The 17,990-nt window shown below is 45.6% G+C and overlaps 1 protein-coding gene across 5 annotated transcripts in view; it reads right to left on the minus strand.

Moving 5' to 3' along the window:
- DNAH7 (dynein axonemal heavy chain 7) overlaps positions 1-17,990 on the minus strand; it is a 356,587-nt gene that overhangs the window by 235,175 nt on the left and 103,422 nt on the right. For all 5 annotated transcript variants that reach the window (XM_038748902.1, XM_038748901.1, XM_038748903.1 and 2 more), the window contains 3 exons: positions 16,719-16,859; positions 5,729-5,941; positions 968-1,077 (listed from right to left, as the gene is read on the minus strand). In XM_038748902.1, coding sequence (XP_038604830.1) covers positions 968-1,077; positions 5,729-5,941; positions 16,719-16,859 — 464 coding nt within the window. The remainder of the gene's footprint in view (positions 1-967; positions 1,078-5,728; positions 5,942-16,718; positions 16,860-17,990) is intronic.

The following is a 17,990-nucleotide window of genomic DNA, read 5'->3' on the forward strand; positions in this document are numbered from 1 at the left end:
CTCTGCACATAGTAAGCGCTCAATAAATACGATTGATTGATTGGTTGGATGAAGACTGTGAGCCCCCCGTGGGACAACCTGATCACCTTGTAATCTCCCCAGGGCTTAGAACAGTGTTTTGCACATAGAAAGCGCTTAATAAATGCCATTGTTATTATTATTATTATTATTATTATTATTATTATTATTCTCTGTACCTCAGTTCCCTCATCTGTAAAATGAGGATGAAGACTGTGAGCCCCCCGTGGGACAACCTGATCACCTTGAAACCTCCCCAGCGCTTAGAACAGTGCTTTGCACATAGTAAGCGTTTAATAAATGCCATCGTTATTATTATTATTCTCTGTGCCTCAGTTCCCTCATCTGTAAAATGAGGATTAAGACTGTGAGCCCCCCGTGGGACAACCTGATCACCTTGCAACCTCCCCAGCGCTTAGAACAGTGCTTTGCACATAGTAAGCGTTTAATAAATGCCATCGTTATTATTATTATTCTCTGTACCTCAGTTCCCTCATCTGTAAAATGAGGATGAAGACTGTGAGCCCCCCGTGGGACAACCTGATCACCTTGTAACCTCCCCAGCGCTTAGAACAGTGCTTTGCACATAGTTAGTGCTGAATAAATGCCATTATTATTACAAGACCATCAGGTTGTCCCACGGGGGGCTCCCAGTCTTCACCCCCATTTTCCAGATGAGGGAACTGAGGCACAGAGAAGTGAAGTGACTGGCCCATAGTCACACAGGAGACAAGTGGTAGAGCTTTAGACCGTAAACTCGGCGCGGGCAGGGAACGTGTCTGTTTACTGATGTGCTCTTCTCTCATCCTCAGAGCGCTTCGTACAGTGCCCTGCACACAGGAAGCGCTCAATAAATACAACTGAATGAATTAATTTCCCCGTCAGTCGTTCCCTACAGTGACCCGTCCCCCCCTCGCCGCTCCCTCCAAGGGCAAGGGTCAAGGCGTACCTGTAGCATCGGTCCGTGAGAGGTGTGATGACCAGTCGGGGGGTGTTTCCCAAATACTCATAACCGTAGCGGAGGCCGGCGTTGATCATCTTGGTCTGGAGGTTGCCTCCCTGAAGGCCCCCCCAAAATCCAGAGTGAACCCTATTGTTGGGTAGGGACCGTCTCTTCATGTTGCCGATTTGTCAATCAATCGTATTTATTGAGCGCTTACTGTGTGCAGAGCACTGTACTAAGCGCTTGGGAAGCCCAAGTTGGCAACATCTAGAGACGGTCCCTACCCAACAGTGGGCTCACAGTCTAGAAGGGGGAGACAGGGAACAAAACCAAACGTATTAACAAAATAAAATAAATAGAATAGATATGTATAGATTTATCCGTTGTGCTGGGGGGAAGGGAGGGAGGATGGATGAAGGAAGGAGAGCGGAGCAGGTGGGAATGGAGCCCACTGTGACTGTGAGCCCACTGTTGGGTAGGGACTGTCTCTATACGTTGCCAATTTGTACTTCCCAAGCGCTTAGTACAGTGCTCTGCACATAGTAAGCGCTCGATAAATACGATTGATGAATGGGAGAAGAAGAGAGGAGGGCTTCCTGGAGGAGGTCGGCCTTTGATAAGGGATTAAAGCGGAGGGAAGCAATTACCTATCAGATTTGAGGAGGGAAGGCATTCCAGGCCTGAGGCAGGCGACCCCAGTGAGCAGATTGGCATCAATAATAATAATAATAATGATGATGGCATTTATTAAGCGCTTACTATGTGCCAACCACCGTTCTAAGCGCTGGGGGGGATACAAGGTGATCAGGTTGTCCCACGTGGGGCTCCCAGTCTTCATCCCCATTTTACAGATGAGGTCACTGAGGCCCAGAGAAGTGAAGTGACTTGCCCCAAGTCCCACAGCTGACAGTTGGCGGAGCCGGGATTAGAACCCATGACCTCTGACTCCAAAGCCCGGGCTCTTGCCACTGAGCCACGCTGCATTGGAGGAGCGAAGTGTGCGGGCTGGGTTAATAATAATAATAATAAATCATAATGATGGTATTTGTTAAGCGCTTACTATATGCCAAGCACTGTTCCAAGCACTGGGGTAAATACAATAATAATAATAACAATGATGGTATTTGTTAAGCGCTTACTATATGCCAAGCACTGTTCCAAGCGCTGGGGTAAGTACAATAATAATAATAATAATGATGGTATTTGTTAAGCGCTTACTATGTGCAAAGCACCGTTCTAAGCACTGGGGGATACAAAGTGATGAGGTTGTCCCACGGGGGGCTCACAGTCTTCATGCCCAATTTCCAGATGAGAGAACTGAGGCCCAGAGAAGTGAAGTGACTTGCCCAAAGTCACCCAGCTGACAATGGGCGGAGTCCGGATTTGAACCCATGACCTCTGACTCCAAAGCCCAGGCTCTTTCCACTGAGCCACGCTGCATTAGAGGAGTGAAGTGTGCGGGCTGGGTTAATAATACTAATAATAATTCATAATGATGGTATTTGTTAAGCGCTTACTATATGCCAAGCACTGTTCCAAGCGCTGGGGTAAATGCAATAATAATAATAAATCATAATGATGGGATCTGTTAAGCGCTTACTATATGCCAAGCACTGTTCCAAGCGCTGGGGTAAATACAATAATAATAATGATGATGGTATTTGTTAAGCGCTTACTATGTGCAAAGCACCGTTCTAAGCACCGGGGGATACAAGGTGATCAGGTTGTCCCACGGGGGGCTCCCAGTCTTCATCCCCATTTTACAGATGAGGTAACTGAGGCCCAGAGAGGTGAAGTGACTTGCCCAAAGTCACCCAGCTGACAATGGGCGGAGTCCGGATTTGAACCCGTGACCTCTGACTCCAAAGCCCAGGCTCTTTCCACTGAGCCACGCTGCATTAGAGGAGCGAAGTGTGCGGGCTGGGTTAATAATATAAATAATAATTCATAATGATGGTATTTGTTAAGCGCTTACTATATGCCAAGCACTGTTCCAAGCACTGGGGTAAATGCAATAATAATAATAAATCATAATGATGGGATTTGTTAAGCGCTTACTATATGCCAAGGACTGTTCCAAGCGCTGGGGTAAATACAATAATAATAATGATGATGGTATTTGTTAAGCGCTTACTATGTGCAAAGCACCGTTCTAAGCACCGGGGGATAAAAGGTGATCAGGTTGCCCCACGTGGGGCTCCCAGTCTTCATCCCCATTTTACAGATGAGAGAACTGAGGCCCAGAGAAGTGAAGTGACTTGCCCAAAGTCACCCAGCTGACAATGGGCGGGGCCCGGATTTGAACCCGTGACCTCCGACTCCAAAGCCCGGGCTCTTTCCACTGAGCCAACCTGCTTAAATACAAGGTCGTCTGATTGTCCCCCGTGGGGCTCACAGTCTCAATCCCCCTTTTCCAGATGAGGGAACTGAGGCCCAGAGAGGTGAAGTGACTTGCCTAAGGTCACACAGCTGACAAGTGGAGGAGGTGGGATTAGCAACGTGAAGCAGCGTGGCTCAGTGGAAAGAGCCCGGGCTTTGGAGTCAGAGGTCGTGGGTTCAAATCCCCGCTCCGCCAACTGTCAGCTGTGTGACTTTGGGCAAGTTACTTCACTTCTCTGGGCCTCAATTCCCTCATCTGTCAAATGGGGATTAAGTCTGTAAGCCCCACGTGGGACAATGTTATCACCTTGTATCCTCCCCAGCGCTTAGAACAGTGCTTTGTACATAGTAAGCACTTAACAAATGCCATCATTATTATTATTATTATAGGTTGTGGGTTCTAATTCCGGCTCCGCCACTTGTCAGCTGGGTGACTTTGGGCAAGTCACTTCACTTCTCTGGGCCTCAGTTCCCTCTTCAGGAAAATGGGGATGAAGATGGTGAGCCCCCCATGGGACAACCCGATCACCTCCTAACCTCCCCAGAGTTTAAAACAGTGCTTGGCACATAGTAAGCGCTTAATAAATGCCATCATCATCATCATTATTATTATTATTAAATATGACCGAATGAACGAACAAACAAATCCAGTGGGGAAAAGGAATAATAATCAGTTCCCTCATCTGGAAAATGGGATGAAGATGGTGAGCCCCCCGTGGGACAACCTGATCACCTTGTAACCTTCCCAGCGCTTAGAACAGTGCTTGGCACATAGTAAGCGCTTAATAAATGCCATCATCATCATCATCATTATTATTATTAAATACGACCGAATGAACGAACGAACAAATCTGGTGGGGAAAAGGAATAATAATCAGTTCCCTCATCAGGAAAATGGGGATGAAGAGTGTGAGCCCCCCGTGGGACAACCTGATCACTTCGTAACCTCCCCAGCGCTTAAAACAGTGCTTGGCACATAGTAAGCGCTTAATAAATGCCATCTTCATCATTATTATTATTATTAAATACGAGCGAATGAACGAACGAACAAATCCGGTGGGGACAAGGAATAATAATCAGTTCCCTCATCTGGAAAATGGGGATGAAGACGGTGAGCCCCCAGTGGGACAACCTGATCACCTCGTATCCTCCCCAGCGCTTAGAACAGTGCTTGGCACATAGTAAGCGCTTAATAAATGCCATCATCATCATCATTATTATTATTAAATATGACAGAATGAACGAACGAACAAATCCGGTGGGGAAAAGGAATAATAATCAGTTCCCTCATCTGGAAAATGGGGATGAAGATGGTGAGCCCCCAGTGGGACAACCTGAGCACCTCATATCCCCCCCAGCGCTTAGAACAGTGCTTGGCACATAGTAAACGCTTAATAAATGCCATCACCATCATTATTATCATTAATTATCATTAGATATAATGATTATTAATCATTAGATATTATGGAAAGAGCCCGGGCTTTGGAGTCAGAGGTCATGGGTTCAAATCCAGGCTCCGCCCCTTGTCAGCTGTGTGACTTCAGGCGAGTCACTTCACTTCTCTGGGCCTCAGTTACCTCATCTGTAAAACGGGGTTGACTGTGCGCCCCACGTGGGACAACCTGGTCACCTTGTAACCTCCCCAGCGCTTAGAACAGTGCTTGGCACATAGTAAGCGCTTAATAAATGCCATCACCATCATTATTATCATTAGATATTATCATTAGATATAATGATTATTAACCATTAGATATAATTAATTAGATGGATTATTAATCATGAGATATAATGATATTATCATTATCATCATTAGAGAAGCAGCGTGGCTCAGTGGAAAGAGCCCGGGCTTTGGAGTCAGAGGTCAGGGGTTCAAATCCCGGCTCCGCCCCTTGTCAGCTGTGTGACTTCAGGCGAGTCACTTAACTTCTCTGTGCTCAGCTGTGTGACTTCAGGCAAGTCACTTCACTTCTCTGGGCCTCAGTTACCTCATCTGTAAAACGGGGTTGACTGTGCGCCCCACGTGGGACAACCTGGTCACCTTGTAACCTCCCCAGCGCTTAGGACAGTGCTTGGCACATAGTAAGCGCTTAATAAATGCCATCTTCATTGTCAGCTGTGTGACTTCAGGCGAGTCACTTAACTTCTCTGGGCCTCAGTTACCTCATCTGTACAATGGGGTTGACTGTGCGCCCCACGTGGGACAACCTGGTCACCTTGTAACCTCCCCAGCGCTTAGAACAGTGCTTGGCACATAGTAAGCGCTTAATAAACGCCATCTTCATCATTATTATTATTATTATTATTAAATACGAGCGAATGAACGAACAAATCCGGTGGGGAAAGGGAATAATAATAATAACGATAATAAGGTGCGGTCCCGGAATTTACCTCCCAGTAGTATCTCAGCTGGCTGAGCCACTCGAAGTCGGACTCGTCGCTGACTCGTTTGTTGACCAGAGAGGCCAAGACATCGCGCGCGTGGACGTCCAGCACAACCAGGGCCCCGAGGGTGACGCGGTTCTGTTTGGACAGTTTCCCCCGCACCAGGGCGACGATGTCGTCGATCTGCCGGTTATTCTGCTCCAGATAATCCTCCAGGGCCTGGGTGGCAGGGACAGAGTCGTTCAGTCAGTCCGTCCTATTTATTGAGCGCTTACTGTGGGCAGAGCACCGTACTAAACGCTTGGGAGAGGGTGATCCAACCATAAACGGTACGATATAACCATAAACAGAAATCTAGTGACTAAGAAGCAACATGGCTTAGTGGAAATCAATCAATCGTATTTATTGAGCGCTTACTGTGGGCAGAGCACTGTACTAAACGCCTGGGAGAGGGCGATCCAACCATAAACGGTATGATATAACCATTAACAGAAATCTAGTGACTAAGAAGCAACGTGGCTTAGTGGAAATCAATCAATCAATCGGATTTATTGAGCGCTCACTGTGGGCACAGCACTGTACTAAACGCTTGGGAGAGGGCGATCCAACAATAAACGGTACGATATAACCATAAGCAGAAATCTAGTGACTAAGAAGCAAAGTGGCTTAGTGGAAATCAATCAATCACTCAATCGTATTTATTGAGCGCTTACTGTGGGCAGAGCACTGTACTAAACGCCTGGGAGAGGGCGATCCAACCATAAACGGTACGATATAACCAGAAACAGAAATCTAGTGACTAAGAAGCAGCGTGGCTTAGTGGAAATCAATCAATCAATCAATCGTATTTATTGAGCGCTTACTGTGGGCAGAGCACTGTACTAAACGCCTGGGAGAGGGCGATCCAACCATAAACGGTACGATATAACCAGAAACAGAAATCTAGTGACTAAGAAGCAACGTGGCTTAGTGGAAATCAATCAATCAATCAATCGTATTTATTGAGCGCTTACTGTAGGCAGAGCACTGTACTAAACGCCTGGGAGAGGGCGATCCAACAATAAACGGTACGATATAACCATAAACAGAAATCTAGTGACTAAGAAGCAACGTGGCTTAGTGGAAATCAATCAATCAATCAATCGTATTTATTGAGCGCTTACTGTGTGCAGAGCACTGTACTAAACGCTTGGGAGAGGGCGATCCAACCATAAACGGTGCGATATAACCATAAACAGAAATCTAGTGACTAAGAAGCAACGTGGCTTAGTGGAAATCAATCAATCAATCAATCATATTTATTGAGCGCTTACTGTGGGCAGAGCACTGTACTAAACGCTTGGGAGAGGGCGATCCAACCATAAACGGTACGATATAACCATAAACAGAAATCTAGTGACTAAGAAGCAACGTGGCTTAGTGGAAATCAATCAATCAATCAATCGTATTTATTGAGCGCTTACTGTAGGCAGAGCACTGTACTAAACGCCTGGGAGAGGGCGATCCAACCATAAACGGTACGATATAACCATAAACAGAAATCTAGTGACTAAGAAGCAGCGTGGCTTAGTGGAAATCAATCAATCAATCAATCGTATTTATTGAGCGCTTACTGTGGGCACAGCACTGTACTAAACGCTTGGGAGAGGGCGATCCAACCATAAACGGTACGATATAACCAGAAACAGAAATCTAGTGTCTAAGAAGCAACGTGGCTTAGTGGAAATCAATCAATCGATCAATCGTATTTATTGAGCGCTTACTGTGGGCAGAGCACTGTACTAAACGCCTGGGAGAGGGCGATCCAACCATAAACGGTACGATTTAACTATAAACAGAAATCTAGTGACTAAGAAGCAACATGGCTTAGTGGAAATCAATCAATCATATTTATTGATCGCTTACTGTGGGCAGAGCACTGTACTAAACGCTTGGGAGAGGGCGATCCAACAATAAACGGTACGATATAACCATAAGCAGAAATCTAGTGACTAAGAAGCAACATGGCTTAGTGGAAATCAATCAATCAATTGTATTTATTGAGCGCTTACTGTGGGCAGAGCACTGTACTAAACGCTTGGGAGAGGGCGATCCAACAATCAACGGTACGATATAACCATAAACAGAAATCTAGTGACTAAGAAGCAACGTGGCTTAGTGGAAATCAATCAATCAATCAATCGTATTTATTGAGCCCTTACTGTGGGCAGAGCACTGTACTAAACGCCTGGGAGAGGGCGATCCAACCATAAACGGTACGATATAACCATAAGCAGAAATCTAGTGACTAAGAAGCAACGTGGCTTAGTGGAAATCAATCAATCAATCAATCAATCGTATTTATTGAGCGCTTACTGTGGGCAGAGCACTGTACTAAGTGCTTGGGAGAGGGCGATCCAACCATAAACGGTACGATATAACCATAAACAGAAATCTAGTGACTAAGAAGCAACGTGGCTTAGTGGAAATCAATCAATCAATCAATCGTATTTATTGAGCGCTTACTGTGTGCAGAGCACTGTACTAAACGCTTGGGAGAGGGCGATCCAACCATAAACGGTGCGATATAACCATAAACAGAAATCTAGTGACTAAGAAGCAACGTGGCTTAGTGGAAATCAATCAATCAATCAATCATATTTATTGAGCGCTTACTGTGGGCAGAGCACTGTACTAAACGCTTGGGAGAGGGCGATCCAACCATAAACGGTACGATATAACCATAAACAGAAATCTAGTGACTAAGAAGCAACGTGGCTTAGTGGAAATCAATCAATCAATCAATCGTATTTATTGAGCGCTTACTGTGTGCAGAGCACTGTACTAAACGCTTGGGAGAGGGCGATCCAACCATAAACGGTGCGATATAACCATAAACAGAAATCTAGTGACTAAGAAGCAACGTGGCTTAGTGGAAATCAATCAATCAATCAATCATATTTATTGAGCGCTTACCGTGGGCAGAGCACTGTACTAAACGCTTGGGAGAGGGCGATCCAACCATAAACGGTACGATATAACCATAAACAGAAATCTAGTGACTAAGAAGCAACATGGCTTAGTGGAAATCAATCAATCAATCAATCGTATTGATTGAGCGCTTACTGTAGGCAGAGCACTGTACTAAACGCCTGGGAGAGGGCGATCCAACAATAAACGGTACGATATAACCATAAACAGAAATCTAGTGACTAAGAAGCAATGTGGCTTAGTGGAAATCAATCAATCGATCAATCGTATTTATTGAGCGCTTACTGTGTGCAGAGCACTGTACTAAGCGCTTGGGAAGTCCAAGTTGGCAACGTATAGAGACGGTCCCTACGCAACAGTGGGCTCACAGTCTAAAAAGATCCCGGGCTTGGGAGTCAGAGGTTCTGGGTTCTAATCCCGGCTCCGCCGCTTGTCAGCTGGGTGACCTTGGGCAAGTCACTTCACTTCTCTGTGCCTCGGTTACCTCATCTGTAAAATGGGGATTAAGATTGTGAGCCCCACATGGGACAACCTGATCACCTTGTATCCTCCCCAGCGCTTAGAACAGTGCTTTGCACATAGTAAGCGCTTAACAAATACCAAAATTATTATTATCATCATTATTATTATATAACCATAAACAGAAATCTAGTGACTAAGAAGCAACATGGCTTAGTGGAAATCAATCAATTAATCAATTGTATTTATTGAGCGCTTACTGCGGGCAGAGCACTGTATTAAGCGCTTGGGAAGTCCAAGTTGGCAACATATAGAGACAGTCCCGACCCAACAGTGGGCTCACAGTCTAAAAAGATCCCCGGCTTGGGAGTCAGAGGTCCTGGGTTCTAATCCCAGCTCCGCTGCTTGTCAGCTGGGTGACCTTGGGCAAGTCACTTCACTTCTCTGGGCCTCGGTTACCTCGGATCTGTAAAATGGGGATGAAGACTGTGAGCCCTATGTGGGACCACCTGATTACCCTGTATCTCCCCCAGCGCTTAGAACAGTGCTTGGTACATAGTAAGCGCTTAACAAATACCATTATTATTATTATTATTATTATCATTATTATTATTATTATTAAATGGGAATGGGGACAGTGGGGGGTATTGGAGAGAGCCTGAGCCTGGAAGCCGGAAGGTCCTGGGTTCTAATCCCGGCTCTGCCGCTCGTCTTCTGTGTGACCCTGGGCAAATCACTTCACTTCTCTCAGAACAGTGCTTGGCACATAGTAAGCGCTTAACAAATGCCATCATTATTAGTGTTATCATTATTCTCTGGGCCTCAGTTCCCTCATCTGTAAAATGGGGACAAAGATTGGGAGCCCCACGGGGGACAGGGACTGCATCCAACCTGATTACCTTGTTCATTCATTTAATCGTATTTATTGAGCACTTACTGTGTGCAGAGCACTGTACTAAACACTTGGGAGAGGGCGATCCAACAATAAATGGTACGATATAATAATAATAATAATAATAATAATAATAATGGCATTTGTTAAGCGCTTACTATGTGCAGAGCACTGTTCTAAGCGCTGAGCAATGTTCTAAGCGCTGTGTTCTACGATATAACCATAAATAGAAATGTAATGACTAGGAAGCAGCGTGGTTTAGTGGAAAGAGCCCGGGCTTGGGAGTCAGAGGTCCTGGGTTCTAATCCCGACTCTGCCACTTGTCAGCTGGGTGACCTTGGGCAAGTCACTTCACTTCTCTGGGCCTCGGTTACCTCGGATCTGTAAAATGGGGATGAAGACTGGGAGCCCTATGAGGGACCACCTGATTACCTTGTATCTCCCCCAGTGCTTAGAACAGTGCTTGGCACATAGTAAGTGCTTAACAAATACCATTATTATTATTATTATTATTATTATTGTTATTATTATTATTATTATAAAATAGGAATGGGGGCAGTGCGGGGTATTGGAGAGAGCCCGAGCCTGGAAGCCGGGAGGTCCTGGGTTCTAATCCCGGCTCTGCCGCTTGTCTGCTGTGTGACCCTGGGAAAGTCACTTCACTTCTCTCAGAACAGTGCTTGGCACATAGTAAGCGCTTAACAAATGCCATCATTATTATCGTTATCATTATTCTCTGGGCCTCAGTTCCCTCATCTGTAAAATGGGGACAAAGATTGGGAGCCCCATGTGGGACAGGGACTGCATCCAACCTGATTACCGTGTTCATTCATTCAATCGTATTTATTGAGCGCTTACTGCGTGCAAAGCACCGTATTAAGCGCGTGGAAAGTATAATTCATTCATTCATTCAATCGTATTTATTGAGCGCTTACTGCATGCAGAGCACTGTACTAAGCGCTTGGGAAGTACAATTCATTCATTCATTCCATCGTATTTTTTGAGTGCTTATTGTGTGCAGAGCACTGTACTAAGCGCTTGGGAAGTACAATTCATTCATTCATTCCATCGTATTTTTTGAGTGCTTACTGTGTGCAGAGCACTGTACTAAGCTCTTGGGAAGTACAATTCATTCATTCATTCATTCATGCCATCGTATTTTCTGAGCGCTTACTGTGTGCAGAGCACTGTACTAAGCGCTTGGGAAGTACAATTCAATCATTCATTCATTCCATCGTATTTTTTGAGCGCTTACTGCGTGCAGAGCACTGTACTAAGCGCTTGGGAAGTACAATTCATTCATTCATTCCATCGTATTTTTTGAGCGCTGTGTGCAGAGCACTGTACTAAGCGCTTGGGAAGTACAATTCATTCATTCATTCCATCGTATTTTTTGAGTGCTTATTGTGTGCAGAGCACTGTACTAAGCGCTTGGGAAGTACAATTCATTCATTCATTCATTCCATCGTATTTTTGAGCACTTACTGTGTGCAGAGCACTGTCCTAAGCGCTTGAGAAGTACAATTCAATCATTCATTCATTCCATCGTATTTTTTGAGCGCTTACTGCGTGCAGAGCACTGTACTAAGCGCTTGGGAAGTACAATTCATTCATTCATTCCATCGTATTTTTTGAGCGCTTACTGTGTGCAGAGCACTGTACTAAGCGCTTGGGAAGTACAATTCATTCATTCATTCCATCATATTTTTTGAGCGCTTACTGCGTGCAGAGCACTGTACTAAGCGCTTGGGAAGTACAATTCATTCATTCATTCATTCCATCGTATTTATTGAGCGCTTACTGTGCGCAGATCACTGTCCTAAGCGCTTGGGAAGTACAATTCATTCATTCATTCCATCGTATTTTTTGAGCGCTTACTGTGTGCAGAGCACTGTACTAAGCGCTTGGGAAGTGCAATTCATTCATTCATTCATTCCATCATATTTTTTGAGCGCTTACTGCGTGCAGAGCACTGTACTAAGCGCTTGGGAAGTACAATTCATTCATTCATTCATTCCATCGTATTTATTGAGCGCTTACTGTGCGCAGAGCACTGTCCTAAGCGCTTGGGAAGTACAATTCATTCATTCATTCCATCGTATTTTTTGAGCGCTTACTGTGTGCAGAGCACTGTACTAAGCGCTTGGGAAGTGCAATTCATTCATTCATTCATTCCATCATATTTTTTGAGCGCTTACTGCGTGCAGAGCACTGTACTAAGCGCTTGGGAAGTACAATTCATTCATTCATTCATTCATGCCATCGTATTTTCTGAGCGCTTACTGTGTGCAGAGCACTGTCCTAAGCGCTTGGGAAGTACAATTCAATCATTCATTCATTCCATCGTATTTTTTGAGCGCTTACTGCGTGCAGAGCACTGTACTAAGCGCTTGGGAAGTACAATTCATTCATTCATTCCATCGTATTTTTTGAGCGCTTACTGCGTGCAGAGCACTGTACTAAGCGCTTGGGAAGTACAATTCATTCATTCATTCCATCGTATTTTTTGAGTGCTTATTGTGTGCAGAGCACTGTACTAAGCGCTTGGGAAGTACAATTCATTCATTCATTCATTCCATCGTATTTTTGAGCACTTACTGTGTGCAGAGCACTGTCCTAAGCGCTTGGGAAGTACAATTCAATCATTCATTCATTCCATCGTATTTTTTGAGCGCTTACTGCGTGCAGAGCACTGTACTAAGCGCTTGGGAAGTACAATTCATTCATTCATTCCATCGTACTTTTTGAGCGCTTACTGTGTGCAGAGCACTGTACTAAGCGCTTGGGAAGTACAATTCATTCATTCATTCCATCGTATTTTTTGAGCGCTTACTGCGTGCAGAGCACTGTACTAAGCGCTTGGGAAGTACAATTCATTCATTCATTCATTCCATCGTATTTATTGAGCGCTTACTGTGTGCAGAGCACTGTACTAAGCGCTTGGGAAGTACAATTCATTCATTCATTCCATCGTATTTTTTGAGCGCTTACTGTGTGCAGAGCACTGTACTAAGCGCTTGGGAAGTACAATTCATTCATTCATTCCATCGTATTTTTTGAGTGCTTACTGTGTGCAGAGCACTGTACTAAGCGCTTGGGAAGTACAATTCATTCATTCATTCCATCGTATTTTTTGAGCGCTTACTGTGTGCAGAGCACTGCACTAAGCGCTTGGGAAGTACAATTCATTCATTCCATCGTATTTTTTGAGCGCTTACTGTGTGCAGAGCACTGCACTAAGCGCTTGGGAAGTACAATTCATTCATTCATTCCATCGTATTTTTTGAGCGCTTACTGTGTGCAGAGCACTGTACTAAGCGCTTGGGAAGTACAATTCATTCATTCATTCATTCATTCCATCGTATTTTCTGAGCGCTTACTGCGTGCACAGCACTGTACTAAGCGCTTGGGAAGTACAATTCATTCATTCATTCCATCGTATTTTTTGAGTGCTTATTGTGTGCAGAGCACTGTACTAAGCGCTTGGGAAGTACAATTCATTCATTCCACCGTATTTTCTGAGCGCTTACTGCGTGCAGAGCACTGTACTAAGCGCTTGGGAAGTACAATTCATTCATTCATTCCATCATATTTTCTGAGCGCTTACTGCGTGCAGAGCACTGTACTAAGCGCTTGGGCAGTCCAAGTTGGCAACATCTAGAGACGGTCCCTACCCAACAGCGGGCTCACAGTCTAGAAGACGTTCAACAGACCACCTGCCCACCCCATCTTCAAAGCCCTTGTGAAATCACATCTCCTCTGGGCGAGAACTCAATAAACACCATTGATTGATTGATTGATTGATTGACTGAGGCCTTTCCTGATCAATTTCTCATCATCCCGTCGCCAATTCCGCACTTCCCGACTGCCACGTCCAGCCTTCCGAGCCACCCAAGCATTTAAATACTCACACCCACCTCGACGGTCCTTTTTTTTTTAATGATGATGATGGTATTTGTTAAGCGCTTACTATGTGCCAAGCACTGTTCTAAGCGCCGGGGGGATACAAGGTGATCAGGTTGTCCCATGTGGGGCTCACAGTCTTCATCCCCATTTTGCAGATGAGGTCACTGAGGCTCAGGGAAGTGAAGTGACTTGCCCAAGGTCACACAGCAGACTTGTGGCGGAGCCGGGATTCGAACCCATGACCTCTGACTCCAAAGCCCGGGCTCTTTCCACTGAGCCACGCTGCTTCCCATGGCAAGTGCTTAGTGGCATTTATTAAGCACTTACTAAGGACCAGGCACTGTACTATGTGCCGGTGGTAGATACTACTTAGTCCATGTCCCACTTGGGACTCACAGTCTTTATCCCCATTTCACAGATAAGGTAATCCGAGGAAAATCTGAGGAAAATTTGGCAACAGTCAATCAATCAATCGTATTTATTGAGCGCTTACTGCGTGCAGAGCACTGTACTAAGCGCTTGGGAAGTCCAAGTTGGCAACATATAGAGACAGTCCCTACCCAACAGTGGGCTCACAGTCTAAAAGGGGGAGACAGAGAACAATACCAAACATACTAACAAAATAAAATAAATAGAATAGATATGGACAAGTAAAATAAATACATAGAGTAATAAATACATACAAACATATATACAAATACAATCCCTACCCAAAGATGGGCTCTCGGGCCAATGCTTAGAATCAATCAATCAGTCAATCATATTTATTGAGTGCTTACTGTGTGCAGAGCACTGTACTAAGCGCTTGGGAAGTACGAGAGGGAGAGAGATGAGCAACTCAGTGGAAAGAGCACAGGTTTTGGAGTCATTCATTCATTCCATTCATTCATTCATTCAGTCGTATTTATTGAGCGCTTACTGTGTGCAGAGCACCGGACTAAGCGCTTGGGAAGTACAAGTACAAGAGGGAGAGACATGAGCAACTCAGCGGAAAGAGCACGGTTTTTGGAGTCATTCATTCATTCCATCCATTCATTCATTCATTCAGTCGTATTTATTGAGCGCTTACTGTGTACAGAGCACCGGACTAAGCGCTTGGGAAGTACAAGTACAAGAGGGAGAGAGATGAGCAACTCAGTGGAATGAGCACGGGTTTTGGAGTCATTCATTCATTCCATTCATTCATTCATTGTCATATTTATTGAGCGCTTCCTGTGTGCAGAGCACTGGACTAAGCGCTTGGGAAGTACAAGTACAAGAGGGAGAGAGATGAGCAACTCAGTGGAAAGAGCACGGGTTTTGGAGTCATTCATTCATTCCATCCATTCATTCATTCATTCATTCAGTCGTATTTATTGAGCGCTTACTGTGTGCAGAGCACCGGACTAAGCGCTTGGGAAGTACAAGTACAAGAGGGAGAGACATGAGCAACTCAGCGGAAAGAGCACGGTTTTTGGAGTCATTCACTCATTCCATCCATTCATTCATTCATTCAGTCGTATTTATTGAGCGCTTACTGTGTGCAGAGCACCAGACTAAGCGCTTGGGAAGTACAAGTACAAGAGGGAGATGAGCAACTCAGTGGAATGAGCACGGGTTTTGGAGTCATTCACTCATTCCATCCATTCATTCATTCATTCAGTCGTATTTATTGAGCGCTTACTGTGTGCAGAGCACCAGACTAAGCGCTTGGGAAGTACAAGTACAAGAGGGAGATGAGCAACTCAGTGGAATGAGCACGGGTTTTGGAGTCATTCAGTCATTCCATTCATTCATTCATTCAGTCATATTTATTGAGCGCTCACTGTGTGCAGAGCACTGGACTAAGCGCTTGGGAAGTACAAGTACAAGAGGGAGAGAGATGAGCAACTCAGTGGAAAGAGCACGGGTTTTGGAGTCATTCATTCATTCCATTCATTCATTCAGTCAGTCAGTCATATTTATTGAGTGCTTACGGTGTGCACAGCACTGTACTAAGCGCTTGGGAAGTACAAGTACAACAAGGAGAGAGATGAGCAACTCAGTGGAAAGAGCGCGGGTTTTGGAGTCATTCAGTCATTCCATTCATTCATTCATTCAGTCATATTTATTGAACGCCTACTGTTTGCAGAGCACTGTACTAAGCGCTTGGGAAGTCCAAGTCGGCAACATATAGAGACGGACCCTACCCAACAGTGGGCTCACAGTCTAGAAGTCTTAGAACAGTGCTTGGCACACAGTAAGCGCTTAACAAGTACTATTATTATTATTATTATTATTATTATTATTATTATGTTTTCGAGAACATTTTGGGACTGGACATCTGGTGTGTTTCACACCCCGCACATAGATCAGGAGAAGCAGCGTGGCTCGGTGGAAAAGAGCCCGGGCTTTGGAGTCAGAGGTCATGGGTTCGAATCCCGGCTCGGCCAATTGTTAGCTGTGTGACTTTGGGCAAGTCACTTCGCTTCTCTGTGCCTCAGTTCCTTCATCTGTAAAATGGGGGTTAAGACTGTGAGCCCCCTGTGGGACAACCTGATCACCTCGTAACCTCCCCAGCGCTTAGAACAGTGCTGTGCACACAGTAAGCGCTTATTAAATGCCATTATTTTTAGACTGTGAGCCCACTGTTGCGTAGGGACTGTCTCTAGATGTTGCCAACTTGGACTTCCCAAGCGCTTAGTCCAGTGCTCTGCACACAGTAAGCGCTCAATAAATACGATTGATTGATTATTATTAATATTATTATTATTATAGATCGTTTTCCCCTTGGCACTCAGAGCGGCCTACCTTTTGACCTTCCTGAATCGACGTTTGAACTTCCAAGGTCCAGAAAGTCTGGGAGACGCAGAGAACCGTCTGCCCGGGCCATTCCCTTACCCAGCGGATCCGCTCATTCCTGGGATAGGCCTCGATCGCTTCTCCGATCACCTGGTTGGGAAAAGGACAACGAGGAGGCAGGGTGGTCATCATCATCATCATCAATCGTATTTATTGAGCGCTTACTATGTGCAGAGCACTGGACTAAGCGCTTGGGAAGTGCAAATTGGCAACATATGGAGACAGTCCCTACCCAACAGTGGGTTCACAGTCTAAAAGGGGGAGACCGAGAACAAAACCAAACATACTAACAAAATAAAATAAATAGAATAGATATGTACAAGTAAAATAAATAGAGTAATAAATCTGTACAAACATATATACATATATACAGGTGCTGTGGGGAAGGGAAGGAGGTAAGATGGGGGGATGAAGAGGGGGACGAGGGGGAGAGGAAGGAAGGGGCTCAGTGTGGGAAGGCCTCCTGGAGGAGGTGAGCTCTCAGTAGGGCCTTGAAGGGAGGAAGAGAGCTAGCTTGGCGGATGGGCAGAGGGATTGGGGGCATTCCGGGCCCGGGGGAGGACATGGGCCGGGGGCCGATGGCGGGACAGGCGAGACCGAGGCCTAACTGTGAGGAGATTAGTGGCGGAGGAGCGGAGGGTGCGGGCTGGGCTGGAGAAGGACAGAAGGGAGGGGAGGTAGGAGGGGGCCAGGGGATGGATGGACAGCCTTGAAGCCCAGGGTGAGGAGTTTCTGCCTGATGCGCAGATTGATCGGTAGCCATTGGAGGTTTTTGAGGAGGGGAGTAATATGTCCAGAGCGTTTCTGGACAAAGATAATCCGGGCAGCAGCATGAAGTATGGATTGAAGTGGAGAGAGACACGAGGATGGGAGATCAGAGAGAAGGCTGGTGCAGTAGTCCAGACGGGATAGGATGAGAGCTTGAATGAGCAGGGTAGCGGTTGGGATGGAGAGGAAAGGGCAGATCTTGGCAATGTTGCGGAGCTGAGACCGGTCCGGAGCTGGTCGAACCCAGGCCTGCGACGCGGAAAGGATCTGGGTTCTAATCCCGGCCACTGGTCTGCTGTGGGTGGACGTGGCCAAGTTCTTCCCAAGCCTTCCCACACTGAGCCCCCTTTTCCCTCTTCTCCTCCCCATCCCCTCCCGCCCTACCTCCTTCCCCTCCCCACAGCACCTGTATAGATATTTGGACAGCTGTATTACTCTATTCATTTTACTTGT

This window comes from Tachyglossus aculeatus, chromosome 7 (assembly GCF_015852505.1).
Source record: "Tachyglossus aculeatus isolate mTacAcu1 chromosome 7, mTacAcu1.pri, whole genome shotgun sequence".
Classification (NCBI taxonomy): Eukaryota; Metazoa; Chordata; class Mammalia; order Monotremata; family Tachyglossidae; genus Tachyglossus; species Tachyglossus aculeatus.